The sequence below is a fragment of the Aquarana catesbeiana genome, linkage group LG09 (assembly GCF_042186555.1).
Source record: "Aquarana catesbeiana isolate 2022-GZ linkage group LG09, ASM4218655v1, whole genome shotgun sequence".
NCBI lineage: Eukaryota > Metazoa > Chordata > Amphibia > Anura > Ranidae > Aquarana > Aquarana catesbeiana.
In genome coordinates this window covers 118,503,706-118,527,061 of record NC_133332.1, presented here as the reverse complement: position 1 = coordinate 118,527,061, position 23,356 = coordinate 118,503,706, and the positions used below count along the sequence as shown (strand labels likewise).

At 44.0% G+C, this 23,356-nt stretch overlaps 1 protein-coding gene across 1 annotated transcript in view; it reads right to left on the bottom strand.

Annotated features, from left to right (window-relative positions):
* PHF6 (PHD finger protein 6) overlaps window positions 1-23,356 on the bottom strand; it is an 80,741-nt gene that overhangs the window by 46,392 nt on the left and 10,993 nt on the right. The window contains exons 2-4 of the mRNA XM_073599182.1: window positions 22,027-22,193; window positions 19,147-19,248; window positions 11,180-11,313 (exon numbers count right to left, since the gene is read on the bottom strand). Of these exons, the coding sequence (XP_073455283.1) occupies window positions 11,180-11,313; window positions 19,147-19,248; window positions 22,027-22,164 (374 nt within the window). The 5' untranslated portion in view covers window positions 22,165-22,193. The remainder of the gene's footprint in view (window positions 1-11,179; window positions 11,314-19,146; window positions 19,249-22,026; window positions 22,194-23,356) is intronic.

Sequence of the window (23,356 nt, the reverse complement as noted above, 5' to 3'; positions counted from 1 at the left end):
ATACCAGCCATGTCCTGAAAGACCTTATGAAAAGCAGACTTCCAACCTTGAGACACTGCAGAAATCTGATTCAGAAATGCCCCTGTCTAGAATGGGCTCCAAACAGGAACTGTGAAGTAGGTTGGTAGATTTGCCCTTCTTACCAAAGGTACTGGGTCAAGATCGATTTATCCTATGACAACAGAATGTTGAACTGTAGAGGTCTGAAGTGAAACTGGGCAAATAGAATTGCCTCGAAAGAGGCTGCTATCAGACCTAGAACTCTTATGCAATAGGGAGTAAACAGTTCGAATATGAGAGACTGGGGAGTCTAAAGTTCCTCCGTAGAAGGGACCCTTTGTCCTGAGCTGTGTCCAGAACTAGAACCAGACACTGCAAATCATGACACAGTTTATGTGATGATTTCAGAAGGTTCGGAATACATCTGAACCACTGTACCATCTCGGATAGTTGAACATGTTTGACAAAGCCAGCACAGGCCGTTCCCTCTAAGTGTCCCATAATATGGATGCCGTGAGTACAGCAGGGCTAAGACTGGGACAAGCATCTTGGTGAATACCCAAGATGTAGGTGAGAGGCTAAAGGGCAGGTCCACAAACTGCTAATGTGCGAGTTCTAAAGCAAAGTGAAGGAAACTTGCTGATGCACTGGAATAATGGGGACATGAAGAAAAGCATCCATGATGAGTGTCAGAGTCTTCCTGGTTAAGTACAATGACCGATTTGATGGATTTTATTTGGAATTTCTAAACCAGAATGAAGACATACAGAGCCTTGAGATCGAAGGTTGGGCAGATGACCCTTCAGGGTTGTGAACAGTAAACAGGTTGGAGTAAAACCCCTGAAACTATTCTACTATAGGCACTTCAGCAATAACGTCTCAAGTCTGGGAGCCAAGCTTGGGTCAAAGGAGTGGAAAAACAAAACTGGATGTTTAATAGAGAGGAAGAAGACTTTGCAGTCTGTTCCTTAGGTTTCTTCCACTGGAGGATGTTCTTGCCACTAGTAGCAGGTATTCGAGACATCTAAAGAAATACCTCTTGATGGCTGTGCAGATCAAACGCATTTTGCACCAAAGTTTCAGTAATCACATGTAATGACATGAGATGGATTCAAGAAATGAGACTGGAAGCTTCAGGCAAACCATCACAAATGAAAATTTAAATGCTACAGCCATCTGCTTGACGAGTTTGATAAGCAAGGGATAAAAGCAGCAGTGGTTAGAGAGCTTTTAAATAAGAACTCTGGGATAGTGATAACATTTGCACATTAGCTCTGTAAAGTGAAGCAAAACTGCTAATGTGATTTAGATTAAAATCGCACACTGTACAAAACATTTTAAAAACCAGAGATATCATCTCATTACACAGGATTTTCTCTATTCCTGGGCTCCAGGAGGAGGGACCTCTGAAGCAGCGACATCACTTCCTGCGTTTGCTAGCACATACGAAGAGTAAAATAGAATTTTTTTCAACAGCTTACCTGTAAAATCCTTTTCTTGGAGTACATCATGGGACACAGAGCAGCCATAATAACTAACTGGTTATACGCCACCTATAGGTGAATGGACACTGGCAAATCAAAAAAAGACAGGAAGTCCTCCCCTATAAAACCCCCTCCTACACAGGAAGTACCTCAGTTTTATAGCAAGCAATAAACTTCCCAGACGAGAGGTGAGGGATCTCTGTGTCCCTTGATGTACTACAAGAAATCGATTTTACATGTAAGCTGTGGAAAAAATCCTATTTTCTTTATCGCACATCACGGGACACAGAGCAGCCATAATAACTGGGACGTCCCCAAGCAATGCTTATGAGGGGAGGGAACCCATTATGACCAAAGAAACACCATCAGAACAACAGGATTTATATTGCTGCCTGCAGTACACTGCGTCCAAAAGCAACATCCTCCTGAGTCCTAACATTCACTTGATAAAACCTAGTGAATGTATGCATCGAAGACCAAACAGCAGCCTTGCAAATCTGAGCCATCGATTCTTGATTATGAACTGCCAATGAAGCACTCAGCCTCCTGGTAGAGTGTGCCCTTACTGGAAAAGGTGGGGCCTTACCCCTTAATCTATACACCTGAACAATCTTGTGGCGAATCCATTGGGAAATAGTCGGCTGAGACGCTGCCTTTCTCTTCTTGGGACCTTCTGGCAATATAAACAGAGCATCAGTCTTCCGAATCTGAGCCGACATCTTCAGATAGATCCTGATAGCTCGTACTACATCAAGAGAATGAAATAATTTCTCCTCTGTAGATTGTGGATTTGGAAAAAAGGAAGGCAGAATGACATCCCGATTCAGATGAAAACTGGACACTACCTTAGGCAAAAATTCCGGTTGTGGCCGCAAAACCAGCCCTATCCTGGTGCAAGATCAAAAATAGTTCTTTACAGGACAGAGCTGCCAATTCTGTCACCCTCCTGGCCGATGTCACTGCAACCAAGAAAACGAAATTTTCTTGTCAAAAGGACCAAAGGAATCTGCCAAATAGGCTGAAAAGATTGCCTCTGTAAGACCCTCAGGACTAAATTTAAATCCCATGGGCACAGAGGTGGTCTGACTGGGGGAAGCACAAGAATCATCCCCTGTACAAATGTTCGTACTAAGGAGTGAGCAGCAATAGGCCTCTGAAAAAAAATTGTTAAGGCTGAAATTTGACCTTTGATTGTACTTAAAACCAGATTCATTTCCACCCCTTTTTGCAAAAAAGCCAGAATTCTCCCGATGATATATTTTGGGGGGTGCCACCTCCTGGCCTCACACCAGGCAATGTAGGATTTCCAGATTCTATATTAGATACTCCTAGAGACTAGCTTCCTAGCATTTAACGTGGTAGACATTTCTGGCCCAGAAATGACCCGGTCTTTTAAAATCCTGGTTTCAACAGCCAAACTGTTAAAATTTAGAGACCGTAAAACAGGATGGAATATCGGACCTTGCGGATGGAGTGGAGGAACCCATGGATTCCCTATCGCGAACCTTACAATTTGTGCATACCAAGTCCTTCTGGGCCAGGCTGGAGCTACTAGAATCACCGGTTTTCTCTCTTCCCCAATCCTGTGCAGTAGCCTAGGTAATAGCCGGATTGGAGGGAAGGCATAGATGAGAGGGGACCGATCCCACGGGACTACTAAGGCATCTGCCCCTAATGCAAGCGGGTCCCTGCTTCTGGACACAAAACTGTCTAGTCTCCTGTTGAACCTGGACAGCAGCAGGTCTACACCCCGAACCCCCCCCCCCCCCCCAATCGACAGCAAATCAACAAAGAGATTTCGGGGTTTAGGGACTATTCCCCTGGAAACATCTGCTGGCGTCTCAAAGTCCGCCTGCCAATTTTCCACATCCAGGAATAAATACCGCTGATAGGAATGGTACAAACTTTTCTGCCCAGGTCAGCATGCAATCCACCTCCTTTCTGGGCTGTTTGAACCCTGGTGCCTCCCTGGTGATTGATGTAGGCCACAGCCCTGGCGTTGTCGGACTGGACCCTCACAGGACATCACTCAATCTGGAAGTCCAGAAGCTTAGGGCCAAGCGAGCTGCCCGAATCTCCAAAATGTTGATGGGCAAGCACCTCTCCGTTCAGTACCACCCTCCCTGGACAGTGGCCTCCTATAGGACTGCCCCCCCATCCAGAGAAATTGGCATCAGTCGTCACCACCTTCCAGACCACTGGTAAAAAGGACTCTCCTTTTTCCAGATTCCTGGCTATCATCCACCAACTGAGGCTTTGGCGCACTTTCAGCCGAAGAGACATGTGCCAGTCCAGAGCCTGGACAGTCTTGCTCCAGACAGACAGACAGAATGTTGTTCTGTAGTGGTCTGGAGTGGAATTGTGCAAGGGACTGCTTCAAATGAAGACACCATTCTCCCCAGTAGCCTCATACACAGGCGAATGGAGGGATATTTTTTCCCCTCTTATGACCTGGAAAAGGTTTTTCATGGCTCTGATCTTCAGTGGTGGAAAAAATACTTTATTCTTTACCGTGTCTAATATCAACCCCAGATACTCTAGGTGCTGAACTGGCTGCAGGGCCGATTTTAACCAGTTCAGAACCCAACCCAGACGTTCCAAGAACTGAACCGCCCGGGTTACATTCCGCCCCAGGTCTTTGATCTATCAAAATATCATCCAGGTATCCTACAACCTATATTCCCTAAGCTTTTAGAATTGTCAACACAGGAGCCGGTACCTTTGTGAATACACAAGGTGCCGTGGCTAACCCGAAGGGCAGCGTCACAAACTGAAAATGTTGGTTGCCTACTGCGAATCGCAGAAACCCTTGATGGGATCTGCAGATTGGCACATGTAGGTATGCATCTTTGATGTCGATGGACACCAAAAATTACTTACCGTGCAAGGAGGCTATGATGTACCGAATTGACTCCATCCGAAAGGAGCGAATGTCTAGAAAATGATTCAGAGCCTTGAGATCCATAATAGGCCTCACATCTCCATTTGGCTTTGGGACTATAAAAAGATTTGAGTGAGTAAAAGCCCTTGTGACCTTAGATGATCTATTGCCTGAAAAAAGGACCTTCTTTACTGGATCTGTGGGGACGTTGGACCTTAAGAACTGAGAGGGGGAAGCCCCAGGAATTCTATTTTGTACCCGAGACACCGTAGACATAACCCACTTGTCTCGGATCACTTCTTCCCAGGCGCCTGAGAACTCCAATAGCCTCCCCCTTCATCCGCGTGCGTGGGGGCGCCCCTTCATAAGGAGGGTTTGGGACTGGATTTAGGGGGCCTCTGGGCCCAGGGCTTCTTCTGCGCTCTAGACCCGGATGGCTGAGGCCGTGGAAACTGCCTGAAATTGGAAGTGCTGGGTACTGAAGCACTAGACCTTAAAAGGAAGGTCTTCTGCTCATTTTAACTGGTAGAAGCGCACTTTTATCCCCCGGAAATCTTCTGGATATATTTATCCAGATCTTCTCCAAATAGCCGCTCCCCATGAAACGGGAAACCAGCTAATAATGTTTTGCAGGGAAACTCCGCAGACCAGTTAGATAACCAAAGAATCCTGCGCATATATACTGATAGAAGGGCAAACGGGACACCTGTTGTATGGAATCTTTAAGAGCATCTACTACTGTGAAACATAAGGCACGAGGTAACTCTGCCAATTCCTCAGCAGACACCCCCTGATGGGTGAGACTGACAGATACCTACAGCTGCCACAGCTGGTTGTGCAGCAGACCCAGCAATAGAAAATGCCGCCTTTAATAAAGACTCAAATTTCTTATCCGCTGGATCCTTAAACACCTGGGCATTATCTACAGGACAGGCAAAACTCTTATTCACAGAAGAAATGGCAGCGTCCACCGATGGCATACTCCATTTCTTTATAAACTTTTCCTTCATAGGATACAAAAGTGCAAACCATTTAGGAGGAATAAAAAGCTTATCAGGGTGATCCCAGTCAGCATACAATTTGCTCTAGCAATGGATGCAAGGGGAAGGCCGGCAAACTCTGTGGAGGAAGAAGAGAGCCTAAAGATGAAAAGGAAACCTTAGGGACCTTTCCAGGTGGCAATTTAAATCCTGATCGGACCATATCCATGAGGGACTAGATTAACAGTCTCTGGGATTAAGAGGCTGAAAATCGTTCTTCAGAACCTGACTCCTCAGAAGTGGAGTCTGTAGCCTGACCTTCCTCCTAATCATTTACTGACACTTCTTCCACATCTTTTGCCCAATCCTGTTTCAATGCAGGTGGGGGCTCAGGTGAAAGGGATCTATCCCGTTTCCTTCCACCTTGGGAAACTGAAGCAATCATACCTGCTAGCTTTCCCTCTAGCCCAGCTAAAGTTGATGCCAAGACGTCCTTTGTGATGTAGGTTGAGGCAGAAGCATTAGCTGTCACTACAATGCCTGACAACCATAATGGCTCAGACTGGCCAGTTGCCTCAGGTCTTTCAGGAGAGTTAAACACAGCAGATCTATGGCTGGAATCCTCCACTACTGATGGTGGCGCACTCGCGCCCCTTCCTGATGTGCCTCCTCCACTCCTCTTCCGGGAAGACATGCCTGAGACAAAAAAACTTCAGGTATCAAAAAAAAAAAAATTCTCCTTATGTACTCAACCGTCCTGCAAAATACTGCACCCCGTCTTTGCAGTACACAGCTCTTACAGGACATGCAGTGCCCTGGTCCATCCGCCCACAGTGACTCACGTGCCCAGCTGAGGCTGCTCTGTGTCCCTTCCAGCCTACTCACAGGAGCATAAAGCCAGGAACACCTCCTAAATATGGCCACTTCCGCCCCTGCTGCGCATGTTTGGTGTGCACGCTCTTACAACATGCACACTCGTAGCTTCCTGTACATGTGCATGCTCGTCGTGCCATTCCCGCGCATGCATAGCGGTTGGAAAGGGCCACCGAAGGCACCGGAGTAGAAACTAGGTGTGGGGGCAGGGGGATCCAAGAACCGCCCGCCTTCTGCTGGGTTTAACCAGGCTGGAAGCCTCCACATGAGAGCCCCCGCTGAATCCGTGACATCACTGCCCCCAAGTGGCTAGAGAAAACATGACACCTGGTCTCACACACAAAAGATGCTGTGCATTTTTTTTTTTTTTTTTTTTTAAACGGTTTGAGCAAGTGCAAAAGAGAAGAGTTTTAAAACACTTACCAATCCCGCTGCAGGACTCTGCTTAAAAAGCTAGACTCGGCGGGGCTCTGTCTCTTGGACCTTCAAGGACCGGGTCCCCTTGAATTTGGGGCCACTCCCTTGGACCTGTAGAGTACCCTGCCGGATTTCCTTTGGAGTTTTTACCAAGGGTCCGGATCCCAGGGTCCAGTGCCCCAAGGGTCACATTACAGGCAGCACCTAGTAGTCAATGTAATCGAGGTTTGGGTACCATCCATTTTAGTGTATCACCGTCCAGATGGATCCGATTATATAGTCCCTTAAATCCTGCGGGATCTGTTTCCAGGACCATTCTATTAGCTAGATTATGGAGAGCTTCTCCAACCATGACCATCACCTTACAAGACACTGGTGAAAAAACTGAGGAACTTCCTGTGTAGGAGGGGTTATATAGGGGAGGACTTCCTGTCTTTTTTGATTTGCCAGTGTCCATTGACCTATAGGTGGCGTATCATAAAACAAATAAGTGCAGTGCAAAATAAAAACTAAAAAGTTATTAAAAGTCCAATATGTATATATCACTATATTCAAAAGTCCATAAGATCCAATCTGTAACAAAATTCTTCTGGGTGCAGACAGGTTAATCACTTTCCAACAGATGTAGTAAGTAAATCATGTAAGTAAATCATGAGGTTGCGCTTACCAGTTCCGGTGGACCCCTTAATTACAGGGGGTCAAAGAGAGCGTGAATGAACCAATGGCACACTGCTGGGCTAGCTGTCATCTGCTGGAGACAATCATCCGGAGGATCCGTCATACACAGGGAGAACAACTCCAGTTGTTGTAAAGTAACTCTCCCAACCAATTCACAAGGAGTCTTTAGACACTTACCACCTATTGTATACCTTCCTTTCTCTACCCATAACAGGGCGGGAAGCATGCCTGCTGTCCTGGAAGGTTCGTAGAAACACAGTTACCGACACGGATCTCCCTGTGTATAACGGATCCTCCTGATGATTGTCTCCAGCAGATGACAGCTAGCCCAGCAGTGTGCCATTGGTTCATTCACGCTTTCTTTGACCCCCTGTAATTAATGGGTCCACCGGGTCTGGTAAGCGCAACCTCATGATTTACTTACTACATCTGTTGGAAAGTGATTAACCTGTGTGCACCCAGAAGAATTTTGTTACAGATTGGATCTTATGGACTTTTGAATATACTGATATATACATATTGGACTTTTAATAACTTTTTCGTTTTTATTTTGCACTGCACTTATTTGTTTTACGATTGATATTGAGGTTGGTGTTATCCTTTAGTGTTCAGCTTGCATATTTTTATAGGTACAGTTTGCGCTGATTGCCCTTTATTTTTTTATAGGTGGCGTATAACCAGTTATTATGGCTAATCTGTGTCCAGTGATGAACGATAAAGAAATTCCATGGGATTTAGAGTCTGAATGGGCAGCAATGTGGGTGTGTGCGTGATGAATCAGACTCCTGGCTTGTCCATTTAACTATGCTGTACAATTGGAGGACAAAAGAATCTCAGAGACTCCTGGTCTCATCTGCCCAGTGTACAGCATAGTTAGATGGACAAACTAGGAGTCTGATTCATCCCATACACATTCACAGTACCACCCATTCATGCTGCATACTGTCTCAGTGCTGTTTCAGGACAGTTTGCGGTCTTAGTAATAAAGTAAGCTCTTGCTGCAGTGGGTAGACTGGAAAGTCTCAGACTCCTGGTCTGATCTGCTCACTGTACAGCATAGTTAGATAGACAAGTTAGCAGTCTGGGTCATACCATACCCACCTACAGTCACGCCTACATTGCCCCCCAATTCAGACTGTAGTTCTAAGGAAAGCGAGCTCTTGATGCAGTGGGTGGACCAAATAGTCTGACTCCTAGTCTGATCTGCCCTCAAAGTGAATAGGCAGCAGTGTGGGCGTGTATGAGATGAATATGTTTAAGGGATAAATCAGACTCCTGGCCTATACTGTACAGTGGGAGGATCAGACAGGGAGTCTGATGAGACTATGGTGTCCCCCAACTGTGCCAAGAGCTTGCTTTACTGACAACTACTGGGAGGAAATGTACAAGACCGGTAGCAAGGGGGATAGAGGGAACAGTAACCACTGGTCTTTATGAACAGGATTTGGGGGGAACAGAGGGCTCTTCACAGAATAGAGAATGCTGGATTTCTGACTTACAAAGGGACTGTGTACTGTACCTCTGGTTTCCTGGCTCAGCCGAAACAGATTGTCCAGAGACCTCGGGCACTTGTCCCATTATGCCAGGATCTCCCTAAAGGGAGCTTGTATGGAACTGCACAAATGGAATCGCCTCAAAAAAAAAAAAAAAAAATAAAAATAAATGGTAAATACCATCAGACCCAAACACCCACATGCAGGTCCGCAGGGAGGCCCACCTGCCGGAAAAAAGTAAATGAAAAACTCAGCATGCAACTTCTGGAGTTTGTCCAAAGAAACACTTTGGACAGAGATGAAGCCCGGGTTAGGCTCACATAATCCGAAGTTGCGGAAGGGGCCAAAGTAGACTTCAGATAGTATAGAAGCCAACTAAAATCTGTCAAGGTCTGTATAGGAGCTACCTCGCCCCGCGGGGTAGTCGAGGACTCGCAGAAGATAGTCCAGGCAGCCCAGGAGTGCAAACCCCCACTGACGTAACCATGCCAGATCCCGGGGCAAAACACCTTGTGAACACCTGGGGAGTGGTGGCAAGATCAAAAGGGCAACACCACACGCTGATGCTCAGCGCCCACAGCAAAAACGGAGGAAGTGTTGGGTTCAGGCGCATAGTGGAATGTGTAAGTAAGCATTCGAGATGTCGATAGGGTTGGGGGGTGGCACTGAATGGAGGGTGGACAAAAACAGACAGAAAGCAGTGGCCTCTGTCGCCCGCCCTGGGGCCACTCACCCAGCACCAAGTCGGTAGGCCGCAAAGCTGCGGCCTAAATTACGGGAGGGTCGCCGCAGGCGGTCCTCCGATCACAGACATCCGGTCAATCGCCTCCCAAGCCCAAGAGATACCCCCCCAGTACCAACCCCAAGGGTGGAAGGGGGGGGCAGTGTGTCCAAAAGCACCTAGGCCAGAAGCCTGGGCCTCACCCAGGAAGGAAGGGGGGGGGGGGGGGGGGGGGGGGGGGGAGAACCCCGGAGGGACAAGAACCCCAGGGAGTACCCGTGCCACGCCCAGGGGAGGAGAGGAGGGGGCCCGTTCTTACCGATCCAGCAAAGCGTGTAGGTAATGCTCCCAGACAGATGCTCTTGCCAACTAATTGGGGGGGCTGTCTGCCATGAGGAACGCTGCGACTCAGGCTGATACCTGGTCGTATGCGACCTCAGGAGAGGTTTAACTCGCAGGGCCAGCTCCCGTCCAGTGGGGCTATGTCGCAGCCGACCTAGCGCATAGCTGCGGTCTGCACACGCTCGCTGGCCAGACTGGGGAAACCACTGAAACTTAGTGTCCAGTTCGTCGCCCAGCCCGGCAGTTGATTGTAGATCTCACCGGAGAAAAATTCAGGAAAAAAAAAAACCACAAACAAAATTCCCAGGACTAGAGATCCCAGCAGGGAACTAGGTCCTGACCAAGCAGAAAAAAAAAAACTGAAAGTGGAGTCCCACCCGAGAATGGAACTTCCACTTTTTGGATTCCTCCCCCCCCTCCGGTGTCACATTTGGCACCTTTCAGGGGGGTGGAGGGAGCAGATACCTGTCTAATACAGGTATTTGCTCCCACTTCCTGGCATAGATCACCGCGGTGATTGCGGTTACCTACGCCACTTCCGCCACCTACCCTGTCCTCCCCCGCTGTATTCTGTGAGACACAGAATACAGCAGGGACCTGTGAGGACGCGCATGCGCAGTAGGGAACCAGGAAGTGAAGCCGCACGGCATCACTTCCTTATTTCCTGAGGATGGCGGCGGCAGCAGCCGAGAGCCGAAGGACGGATCGGCTTCGGCTGCCGACACCGCGGGCTCCCTGGACAGGTAAGTGTCCATATATTAAAAGTCAGCAGCTGCAGTATTTGTAGCTGCTGGCTTTTAATATTTTTTTTCCAGCAAAACTCCGATTGAAGGCCTATAGCAGAAAGAGGGGGGGGTATAGTACCTAGGACTGTCCATAGGCGTAGCCAAGTCTTTTTTCTGCCTAGTGTCATAATCCTGTAGGGGGCGGTATAACCCTATGGTTCTGAATAATTGAGCGCTGTGTCTGTCAATGAACGAAAGAGAAATATCTATATCATAAAGTTTCTGCCCAGAGTTCAGTTGTACAGGATGGTGAAAAGCAGATGACAAAAGAAAGTCACAGCCAGATTTGGGTGAAGGGCATGACCCACAAAGTTCTAGAATGGGGCTTCTAACAGCTTATCACTTGGATCCTTGAGGAACAGGGGCTGTAAACAAATGTTGTGCCAATTTGAAACATGTCAAGAGCCAGTGGAGAGAAGAACAATGCAACCCCCCCTTAAAAAGATGTTGTCACAAAACATTGATAGAATCTTGTGGTTTATACATTTTTTTTTTACTTCAGATCAAAGTTCACATTATACCTACAGATAAATTCCTTGTGATGGTTTTTCCTGTATTTGGGCTTTATCGTGCAAAGCGCAGTGATAATGGTAAGTCCTGCGGCATGTCTTTACTTCACAACCAATAGTTGCTCCAGGACAATGGCACATTGTACACATCTAAAAAAAAAATAAATAAAAAAAATACATATATAAAAAGGTGACCACCAAAATTTTGCAAATTTTCAACGGAGAATGGAGAAACACTACAATTCATTCTTTATTACAGTCCATTCTCTAACAAGGAAAAATACCACATAGCAGCTGCGGGGGGGATTTGGGCGAGGGTGTCAACTATCGTTGACATAGTTTATAACATAGGAATAATAGTAATATCTCTTCAATATACAGATATACAATTATACAGCAAAATCACAGGCCTAATTGCACGCGGATTAATCCTAATCCGCGTGCAATTTATTAGTTAGGTCTTTTATTTCTGAGAGCTATAAACCTACTTATCTGTAGAGGCTTTAAAAGTTCTCCAAGAGCCCCATATATTGCATTTCGAAGTCTGATGGCTACACCGTGTTAATTCCTCCAGAAACATTATATAATCTTTCTTATTAAACCAAGACATAATAGTGCTAATGGGGATTCCAATTCCATTTTTTTTTTTTTAACCTTTAAATATTATAAATTCCCCCCATCAGCCCTGTTGGGGTCTTTGGTGAGATATCAGGGGTCTAAACAGACCCCTGATATCTCCCCTTTGAGACAGAGAGAGGGACAGAGAACACAGATTCCCAAGTCCCTTTCTCAGCAGCCTCAGCTGCACTGAAGATGAACGGAGAGGAGACAGAGGCTCCTCTCCATTCATAAACTGAAGCATCGTAAATACAGTTCACAATGCTTAGTTATGAACGGACAGAATCAGTGACCACGGAAGGAGCCGGTAAATGACATATTTATCGGCTCCTTCCTCTGCTCTCCATCCTGAAAGATCTGGGGCAGGGGGGACCAGAGGAGGACCCAGAGAGAGCGAGAGCCATACGGGGGAGCCGGTGAGAGCGAGGGACACACAGAGGAGCCGAAGGGGGAACCAGGAGCCAGGGGATGATCCGTGCAGTGGTGGGGGTGGGTACAAGCACTGATCGCCTTGTGTGGTTTTCAGTAAAGCATCTGACAGCCGGGGGAGGGAGAGGAAGAGAAGCGGCTGTCCGATGCTTTATTAAAAGCCACACAGGGAGATCGGTGCTTGTACCTCCCCCCACCACCGCACAATCACCTGTGAGGCTGCCCGCCCTCCCTGCTATGCCAAGGATGCCTGGCCCGATAAAACAGGTATCAGATCAAGCATCAGAGCATTTACATGAGTACCAATACTCGCGCAAATGTTTAGTGTCGGCACCAATACCGCTACTAGTAGCGGTATAGGTGCAACCCTAGTTTCAAGTAACATCTACATGAGTGGCAGAACATTTCCTCTAATGGCTTGGCTTTTTTCCCCATACTGCATCCTGGGTGTCATCTTTTCTCAAAGCAAGTGATGCACACGCACCCAGGTATGCACGTGATTTAAAAGAAAAGAAAACATGACTAGGCCACCTCCTTCCATTGCTCAGTGTTCCAGTTCTGATACGCAGACCTACACACAACTGTGATACCCATTTTTTTCTGCTTTCAACACATAACTTCAGGGACATAGACAGGAAAAATTGTGACCTGACACCCACCATGACACATCTCCATCCCTGTTATGTTGCATACAAGAAAAAATAGTGGTCAATGGGACTTTAAATGAGACGCGTCATAAAAAAAAATACATATATGAATAAATAAAAATAAATATAAAAATGAAATTAAAGTAGTTTATTAAACAGAATAAAACCAGACAATCATCCATAATGCAGTATCAAAAAGGTAAAGTTGACAAAAGGTTGACATCTAAGAGGCATATCAATAAGGGTCATCTAGTACAGGTACATGGGTATATGTATACATATTAACATGATAGCATAAAATACGAAAGCCAAAGATCTCTTGACATCTAATAAAGCTCAATCGCTTTTCGGGGGGGGCTTGCCCACTCATCAGTAGTATGGTATAAGAGATATCTATAAAACAAAAATAATATACTAGTCAGGGATATGTTTTACTTGCTGTCTAAATGGTTATTTATAGGTATGGCTTAGATTTGGCTTATCAGTATATGTCCTCTTTCAGGATTTTGTATTCACTGTGTTGGTGTTTAGGGGGAAGAGCAGGTTTATTTATTTATTTTATTTATTTCAGGTACTTATATAGCGCCGTCAATTTACGCAGCGCTTTACATATACATTGTACATTCACATCAGTCCCTACCCTCAAGGAGCTTACGATCTAAGGTCCCTAACTCACATTCATACATACTAGGGACAATTTAGACAGGAGCCAATTAACCTACCAGCATGTCTTTGGAGTGTGGGAGGAAACCGGAGTACCCGGAGGAAACCCACGCAGGCACAGGGAGAACATGCAAACTCCAAGCAGGTAGTGTCCTGGTTGGGATTCGAACCAGTGACCCTTCTTACTGCTAGGTGAGAGTGCTACCACTACACCACTGTGCCGCCCAGGTTTGACGTACATGTGTAAAACACAGAAATAAACACCTTTAAAATCTATTCTAAAACCTTTCAATTAAAGTATATGTAAATTAAAAAAAAAAAAAAAAAAAAAAAAAAAAAAAAAAACTTGAATTTTGGATAGCGTAAAAAATGGTTATGACACCCGTCCGTTTTCTTTTTTTGCCATTTGTGCACTGTCAAGGGGATTTCTAAGCACTTCCTGTCCCAGAAACACAGCGGCAAGTATAGATGTCTCGCTAAAGCAAGGGAATATATCCTTAGACAATTGTCACCAAACGTGCCCTCATTGGATGTTTTTTCCCCCTTGCCTCCTGTTCCTATAACATCAAATTTAAAATTTTCATCACCATCTGTAGCGGAGTCTATGGTGACCATGATAAATAGTGAAGGTGAATCTGCCCAGCAGGGACACAAACAGCAAACAAAAAAAAAAACATAACAGAAGTCCAAACACCACCACATTTTATCTAAAACATAATAAAGTGTTGGCTTTACATACACTTTACCAATTAAGCCCCATTTGCATGCCCAAAGACCAGAGCACTTTTTGGGATTCGGCACTGCGTCGCTTTAACTGACAATTGCGCGGTCGTGCAACGTGGCTCCCAAACAAAATTGACGTGCTTTTTTCCCCACAAATAGAGCTTTCTTTTGGTGGTATTTGATCACCTCTACGGTTTTTATTTTTTGCGCTATAAACAAAAAAAAAAAAAAAGTGACAATTTTGAAAAAATATAGCGTCTACAAAACAGGGGGATAGTTTTATGGCATTTATAATTTTTTTTTTTTACTAGTAATGGCGGTGATCAGCGATTTTTATCGTGACTGCGACATTATAGCAGACAGATCGGACACTTTTGGCGCGATTTTGGGACCAATTAAAAATGCATTGATTACTGTGTAAATGTGACTGGCAGTGAAGGGGACAACCACTAGGGGGCAGTGAAGGGGTTAAGTGTGTCCTAGGGAGTCATTCTAACTGTGGGGTGAGGGGCTATGTGTGACACGACACTGATCACCGCTTCCGATTACAGGGAGCGGTGATCAGTGTCCTGTCACTAGGCAGAATGGGGAAATGCTTGTTTACATAATTTCCCCATTCTTCCTCTCCGTGAGACGATCGCGGATATCCCCGCAGACATCTGGTCCGCGGGACCCGCGATCACACTCACGAAGGTCGCGGCAGGCACGCGCCCGCAAACAGCTTCTTCAAGGGCAACGTACAGATAAGTTAATCTGCCTGTACGTGCCCTTCCGCCAACGTATATCGGCGTGACCCGGTCGGCAAGCGGTTAATATGAACTAATGCATTAATTTTGTAACTGCTAAATCTATTGTAATGCAACATTACACATTTTATCCCAGTTTAAAATGGTAATTCCACTTCCATAGAGGTGAAAAACAAAAACACCACGCAATATAGTATATACAATTGTGGCACAAAATATTGTGATGTAAGGTTATTAAAAGTTACATTTCCTTTTCAATCTGTAGTGCTGTCATTTTCTGTAAGATTTAATCCACTATGGCCACCTGGAGGAGTTCTCTACACAGATGGCTTACTGATTTTCCCAGAAGTCTGCACTAGGTCAGAGTTTTGGCATCAAAAAAGTCATATTTGGCTATAAATTCCCAAAGGAAAATCATGTCTAAAGGAATGCAGACCCTTGCAAGTGCAACAGCTGATTGAGAATTGTGAAATCACTGCCATTAGATTTACTTTTCACATGGGCACAAACAGCTATTTCTTCAGAACAACAAAAGGTAGGAATCGGCAACAACCTGCAAAGTACATAGATAAACCAGAGGGGAATGTTTTTTTCCCCTCAACAAAAGTGGAGTTACTCCTTAAATCTGTAGCTTTTGCAAAAAAAAAAAAAAAAAAAAACAGAAGGAGCTGGAAGGAGCAGCAATAGTAAAACCATCTTTTAGCACTTCAACTAAGGCAGAGCTTGACAAACTTGCTTTGAATCTAGGAGCCAGCTAAAAATGTTAGGGTTTTTTTTAACCACTTGCCTACTGGGCACTTTCACCCCCTTCCTGCCCAGGCCAATTTTCAGCGCTGTCACACTTTGAATGCAACTGTGCGGACATGCAACACTGTACCCATATAACATTTTTTTCACACAAATAGAGCTTACTTTTGGTGGTATTTAATCACCACTGGGTTTTTTGCTAAACAAACGAAAAGACTAAAAAAAAAAAAATAAAAAAAAACACACCACACACTTTTCTTCATTGCCTGGTAAGAAATTTAGCAAATAAGTAATTTTTCTTCTTCACCGATATGCGGTAATGAGGCTGCACTGACAGGCACTGAGGCGGCTTCAATGATAATCAGGGTACCGATAAGTGCCCCCATTATCAGTGTAAATGTCCCTTGTCAAAGGATAGCTGGTTATCAGCTTTGAGAAATGCCGATAATCGGAATTTGTTTACATGTGATCAGATGTGATTGGACACAGCTGATCACACGATAAAGGGACACTGATTGGCACTTTACCTCGATCTGTGCTCAGTGTTCGAAGGGCGGGGTTCTGGGAAGACATCAATAGATTTAGTAGCTTTAGTCTACAGCACGATCGGCAAGTGGGTGGCGTATGGCTGACAAAAGCCCAGGCACCAGGACACAATTTCTAGTCATCATGGTGACCTGGGATTTGTCGAGCTCTGAAATAAAGAAACCGAGCCTCTGAATGCAATAAGTAAAATTTAGCTACACCATGTACAAATGCATTTACAAACCACAATGCATTTAAAACACACTGATAATTATATCCTGGTTCTTTTTAGATTAATAATAAAGTGGTTGTAAACCCGAAAAAAATATAAAATAAATAAAAACCCACCACAAACCCTGTAAGACAAAAGGGATATGCAAAGGAGATGCATATTAGATCATTATGAAATACTTACCTTAGATCGAAGCTGTTGCAGCAGCCCCACACACCGCTGTGACTGGCGACATGTCTCCCAGAGTTATTTCTGGGTTTGCATGCTTCTGTGCTGTGATTGGCCGGAGCTGTGATGACGTCACGCGGGGGAGCCGCCGGTCATGGCACGGCTGCTGAAGAAACGACACCAGTGGCCCATTTCTTCAGCGTGCATGCGCCGTCAGCACAAGCGTATATATGGTAAACATCTCCTAAACTGTGCAGGCTTAGGAGATATTTACAGTACCTACAGATGAGCCTTATTAAAGGCTTACCTGTAGGTGGTACTAGGTTTACAACCACTTTAAATGTACAAAGATAGTGCAGCGCTACAACCTCAGTAAATAAAAACAAACATATGAACTGAAATGTCTAAACAGCATTAATAAAAACAAGTGATGAATGAAAAAAAAATCAAAAATCCAAAAAAAGAAAATTAATCAAAGCCCACCAAAGACAGAAAAGAAAACCTCTATCAAACTCGGTAAGAAGCAACTAAGTGCAAAATCCGTGATGATAAATAAAAAGAGATGATCTGCAGCGATCCCCATCCACTGCACATCATCTGTTTTTATTTATCAGCACGGATTTTGCACTTAGGCGTTTCTTATCACAGAGTTTGATGGAGATTTTCTTTTCTGTATATGGTGGACTTTGATTCATTTGTTCTTTTTTTTTTTTTTGGAAGATTGATTTTTTTCATTCATCACTTGTTTTTATTAATGCGGTTTAGACATTTAAGTTCATATATTTGTTATTATTCACTATCTTTGTACATTTATATTGGAGATGTTGTATATGGACTCTTATGCCCCGTACACACGGTCGTATTTTCCGACGGAAAATGTGTGATAGGACCTTGGTGTCGGAAATTCCGACCGTGTGTGGGCTCCATCAGTTTGAGAGCAGGCTATAAAATTTTCCGACAAAATCCGTTGTCAGAATTTCCGATCGTGTGTACACAAATCCGACGCACAAAGTGCCACGCATGCTCAGAATAAAGAGATGAAAGCTATTGGCTACAGCCCCGTTTAGAGTCCCGACATACGTTTTACGTCACCGCGTTCAGAACGATCGGATTTTCTGACAACTTTGTGTGACCGTGTGTATGCAAGACAAGTTTGAGCCAACATCCGTCGGAAAAAATCCTAGGATTTTGTTGTCGGAATGTCCGATCAATGTCCGACCATGTGTACGGGGCATTAGACTGCATTCACACTTCAGCGTTTTGAATTGTGGACAAATTTGCCACGATTTCAAAGCGTCGATGTGTGAATGACAAATCGCAAGACCCACATTTGAGATGCCATTCATTTGAATGACACCTAAAATCAAGGTGCGGGGTCTGCCGCAATAAAGCGTGTTGCAAATGCATAAAGCATGTCGCCCAAAAGTAGATCAACTTTTTTTGGGCATCAAGCTTAATGTGATGCGTGTTGCCACGATTTATCGCACGACAATCATGGCAGACCCACACCATGATTTTAGGCGTCATTCATATGAATGGCATCTCAAATGCAAGCACAGGGATTTGTCATTCACACATCAGTGCTGTGAAATCACTGGCAGAATCACGGCAAGTCTGCCCACGATTCAAAACACTGAAGTGTCAATGCAGTCTTAGTGCTAGCAGCTTTGTTTAACCACTTTGCAACCAGGCGAATTCTGACACTTCGCTCCTACATGTAAAAATCATCTTTTTTTCCTAGAAAATTACATAGAACCCCCAAACATTATATATGTATTTTTAACAAAGACCCTAGAGAATACAATGGCGGTCATTGCAACTTTTTATCTTGCACGGTATTTGCGCCTATTTGACAGGACCTCTTTACAGTGAGATATGGGGTCAATAAGACCCCACATCTCACATCTAGGCTGGGAAGCCTAAAATAAAAAAAATAAATAACGGCTTCCCAGCCTTGGCAGCGCCGGTTTTTTTAACGCAGAGGCCGGGCGTGATGTCATAACATCGCGCCTGGCCTCTGACGATCATAGAGACTCCGGCGACCATCTGGTCCGCCAGAAATCTCTATGCTCAACATCCGGGGCCGGTGGATCCGTTCTCCGACCGCAGCGGTGAACAGCCACTATAATCGTTCTTATGGGGTAGGGAATCGCCGGCTGAAAATGCCGATATCTGAATGATGCCTGTAGCTACAGGCATCATTCAGATATACCACCACAAAGCCGAGGACGTCCTATGACGGCCTGCCGACAGCAAGTGGTTAAATAATTTTTCTGAGCGCAGTGCTTTTTCCTTTAAGATTAATATTAAAAACTACACTATAACGCAATGTTACCTTTTACAAATAACCATTTTAAAACAAAATTATTTTCTGGCTGTATTTCATGTATTAGGAGATTAAAAATGATTGCATTTCCAATTTCATTTTGCTGTACAATGTCACAAATGTTCTCACAGACAATATCCCATAACATCGGACATTTACCAGTTTTTTACCCCTTCTTAGTTCCTTCTGGATATCATCTATAGAGAAGCCACCAAGGTTTTCACTTTCAGACTGAGAAGATACCAGTGCTGATGAAAACAGCTGAGGAAAGAAAAAAAAAAAAAAAAAAAAAAAACAATTGGTATGAATTAAAATGAGACTTTTCTGTATTTAACAAAGAAGCAATAAAACAAGGATTGAATGGAAAGACATGTCTGCAAATAATTTCTATTATAATATGCAATTTCTAAATATAATCTAACTTTAACAAATTTAGGAGTGGATAGTTTGTCAAAACGTACACTTCATGAGACCTGAATTTGCAATCTGAAATCACTGTAAACTTTTATTTATGAAAGATCAATTTGTCTTTTAATTGTCTCTAAATAAATATAGCGGGTTAGGACCCCTGTCAGGTTGTTAATGGCGTCTGTCTGCTTTGGGGCAATCGCTCAAGTCCCTGTCCTTTTGCTGTCAGGACTATAATGCGTTTAGAAGCTGGGAGGCAATCTGCAAGTTTAGGCAGTTGCAAGGAAAGATTTCAGATGAACATTTCCTGACTCAAGGTGAAGAAACAAACTAAGGGGTTTCAGCAAGATTGCAAATTTAAATCACTTCAGATTAAACATTCACATCCTTGCAAAAGCTCAAACGACACACTGATGCAGGAATTGACCGATTATTGGTAAGGCTGATTATTGCAGGCCGATATCAGCATTTTCTGAAAAATCGGTATCAGTCACAAACTAGAGAGATTTTACGATATTGCTTCAAGGGGTTTTACTGGGGTGATACATGCAGCTGCAGGCATCACCCTGGCACCGTTCTTTAGAGCGGACGGTCTGCTTTATTGTAATAACAACCAATGCGGCTCAGCAGCCGCTTGGCTATTACAAACAGCGGGAGAGGACTCCCACCGCTCGCCTGGGCTCTCCCATCCCACCGGAAGGCTCAAGCAACCAGCCGGAACGTCCGCCAGCTGGCCGAAGACCCAAACAACGCTGATGCTTCATTCAGGTCTCGGATCTAGTAACCCGGAAGCAATGTCATGACATCAATTCCCGGTTTACTGGCATCTTAACCACTTGCCTACCAGGCACTTACACCCCCTTCCTGCCCAGGCCATTTTTCAGCTTTCAGCGCTGTCGCACTTTGAATGACAATTGCGCGGTCGTGCTACACTGTACCCTACCCAAACAAATTTTTTATCATTTTCTTCACACAAACAGAGCTTTCTTTTGGTGGTATTTAATCACTGCTGGGTTTTTTTTTTTTTACAAAAAAAAAAAAAAAGGACCAAAAATTTTTTTCTGTCAGTAAATTTTGTAACTAAGTAATTTTTCGCCTTCACTGATGTGCGCTGATGATAGGCTGAACTGGTGGGCATTGATGAGGAGACAGAAATATGCCGCACTGATGGGCATTGATGGATGACACTGACGGGTGACACTGATGGGCAGCACTGACTGGCATCGCTAATGGGCACTGATTGGTGGCACTGTATGTTGACACGGTTTTACTATACTGTAATCAGGGCACTGATGATCAGTGCCCTGATTACATTCCTACATCCCCCCCTGAGTGGAGATGCCGCTGATCGGCTCTCCTCGCCACACACTCTGTCAGTGTGAGGCGAGGAGCGCCGATTACTAGCACTTCCTTGTGTACATGTGACCGGCTGTGATTGGACACAGCCGATCACATGGTTAAAGAACCGCGGATGCGGCTCTATACAGAGATCGGGGTCCCGCCCTGTCCTAGCAACACAGCGCGGCGGCGATCACCACGCCCCTGTGGGCACGTGAGAGCGGCCGTTCTGGGACACTGTCATAGGACGTCATCCCAGAACGAGAGCTGCGGAACGGGCAGCAACCAGTTAAAGGCGCCAGTTTTAAAAAATAGAAAGTATTAAAAAACGCTGGTCTTGACGTTTTGAATACTTTCAAGTGCAGAGAAGGGGTTTGGAGTCTTAAAGACCCCGATCCCTCCATAAAGAGTACCTGTCACTGCCTATTACTGTCACAAGGGATGTTTACATTTCTTGTGACAGCAAAAACAGTGATTAAAATTTTGTTTTTTAAATTTACAGAATATCAGCAGACAATATCAGCTATCGGCCTGAGAGGCTGCCAATATTGGTATCGTAACAGCACTGGAAAAACACTATCAGTCAATATACAGCATAGACCTGTTTCTCTGTGCAGAGGGGCATGTTCATGAGCCCCCAGAATGCAAGGGAAGGCACAAAATCTGCATCCAGAGCTGTCCCTGTACGGTTCTAAACATTCATCCAGCCAGCCTTGCGATAGATGGACAGGATAGATGAATATTTTTTTTTTTATGTTTTTTTGTTTACTATTTTCTATAATGTCTGTTTGTGAAGCATACATTGGCTCCTTTGAAATTGCATCAGCTGTTTTGGTTTTTGCAATCACTCTCATTAATTGAGTTAATTGGTAGATGGAGCCCTTGTTATTTTAGTCACTATATATTTCAAAGTTTATGTACTATTTTAGTTGATTATGATTAAAGCCGTGTAGGCTGAAATGTGTCAACTCGCTGTATTTGCGTATTTTACATTGTGGTTTCCTGAATAAAAGCAAGATTTTAGAGCAATATTGGTTGTGCCAATCATCTTCATGGATCAAGTATGGCCATTCATGCTTCTATGAGCCAGCCAACTGACCAAGCTAAACATATGAATCATGAAGATCATTGTATCCTCAAGCTTCATACAGTGGCAGCTGATGTCTTCATAGGACTGATTCTTCCCTTTGGCTTCTGATCACTGCACAACTGGGCCAACTATAGTTAAAATAAATATAATAACTTTATATACCCCATATGGTGACACCTCTGTCTTTAAATATAGATACTAACCAAGCATCTGTGATGAGCTGCCACCTTCTGATTGCTGGAAACCATTAACTGTCCACACTCCTTCTCCCTGTTGGACCTGCAGAAACCACATTTTCGCTGCCGTAAGGATCCTTTCTTCTGTGCAGAAGATCCCGACATGATTTGCTGCTTGCTAACTTTGCCTCAGACTGTAGGAAAAAAATTAAAATGTACAATTAGTCTTAAATCAGTAGTACATCAACCTTAAAAAAAAAAAAAAAAAACTTTTTTTTCTTCCCAATGGGAAATCAAGGATTTGCATAGAGGAAATATCTACATCTATAGAGCTCTGTCATTTCACACATTCTAAGTTGCAAGACAGTAGATGAGGTCAAAGAGAAGTCTATGGGAACAAAAAGTCTACTGGAAGAAAGTCAAATTATGCTCATTAGAAGGTCAACTACAGGTCAAATGCATTTTTCAAAGAATTCTGAATAATCTAGGAAGCCTCTCAAAGTGTCAAAGTAATGCCTTGAGCACATGCCCAAAGCCCATGGACACAGGTTTTTATGGTAGTTATGCCACAAGTTGGCATACTTTACTCAAGAATGTGATCAATGCAAAAGAAATCCTCTGGGCTTGGGTCAAGTCACCAACTACAGAGGAAAACCTTTATTGACAACAACCTGGTGCAACTGGGGTAAAAACCTCAACATTTAGTCAACTAATTGCTACACAGTTAGGTTACCTGATACTGTCGTACTCTCAGATTTCAAAGACAGTATGAAATCAGGCAGTTGATAAGGATCCCCAAGATACAAACTAAAGCATTAGGCCTCATTGGCACAGCCATAGAGGGTCACCACCTATTAAGGAGGACAGTATTTCTGCACCTGGGGGTCACAGGTGTTTGTGTTAATGACCTGTCTGGGGGGGCCAAATTTTCATTAAACTTTACATTATGTAAATTTGGTATAACTTAACCACTTCAGCCCCAGAAGATTTGAATGACAATTGCGCGGTCGTGTGACGTTGTACCAAAACAAAATTGATGTCCTTTTTTCCCCCCACAAATAGAGCTTTCTTTTGGTGGTATTTGATCATTATTGCGGTTTTTATTTTTTGCTCTATAAACAAAAAAAGGTTACAATTTTGAAAAAAATAAATAAACCAAAAAAAAAAAAAAATTTCCCTCAGTTTAAACTGATATGTATTCTTCTACATATTTTTGGTAATAAAAAAAAAAAAAAAAAAAAAATTTCGCAATAAGCGTATATAGATTGGTTTGCACAAAAGTTATAGCATCTACAAAATAAGGGAAAGATTTATGGCTTTTTTTTTTTTTTAACTAGTAATGGCAGTGATCAGTGAT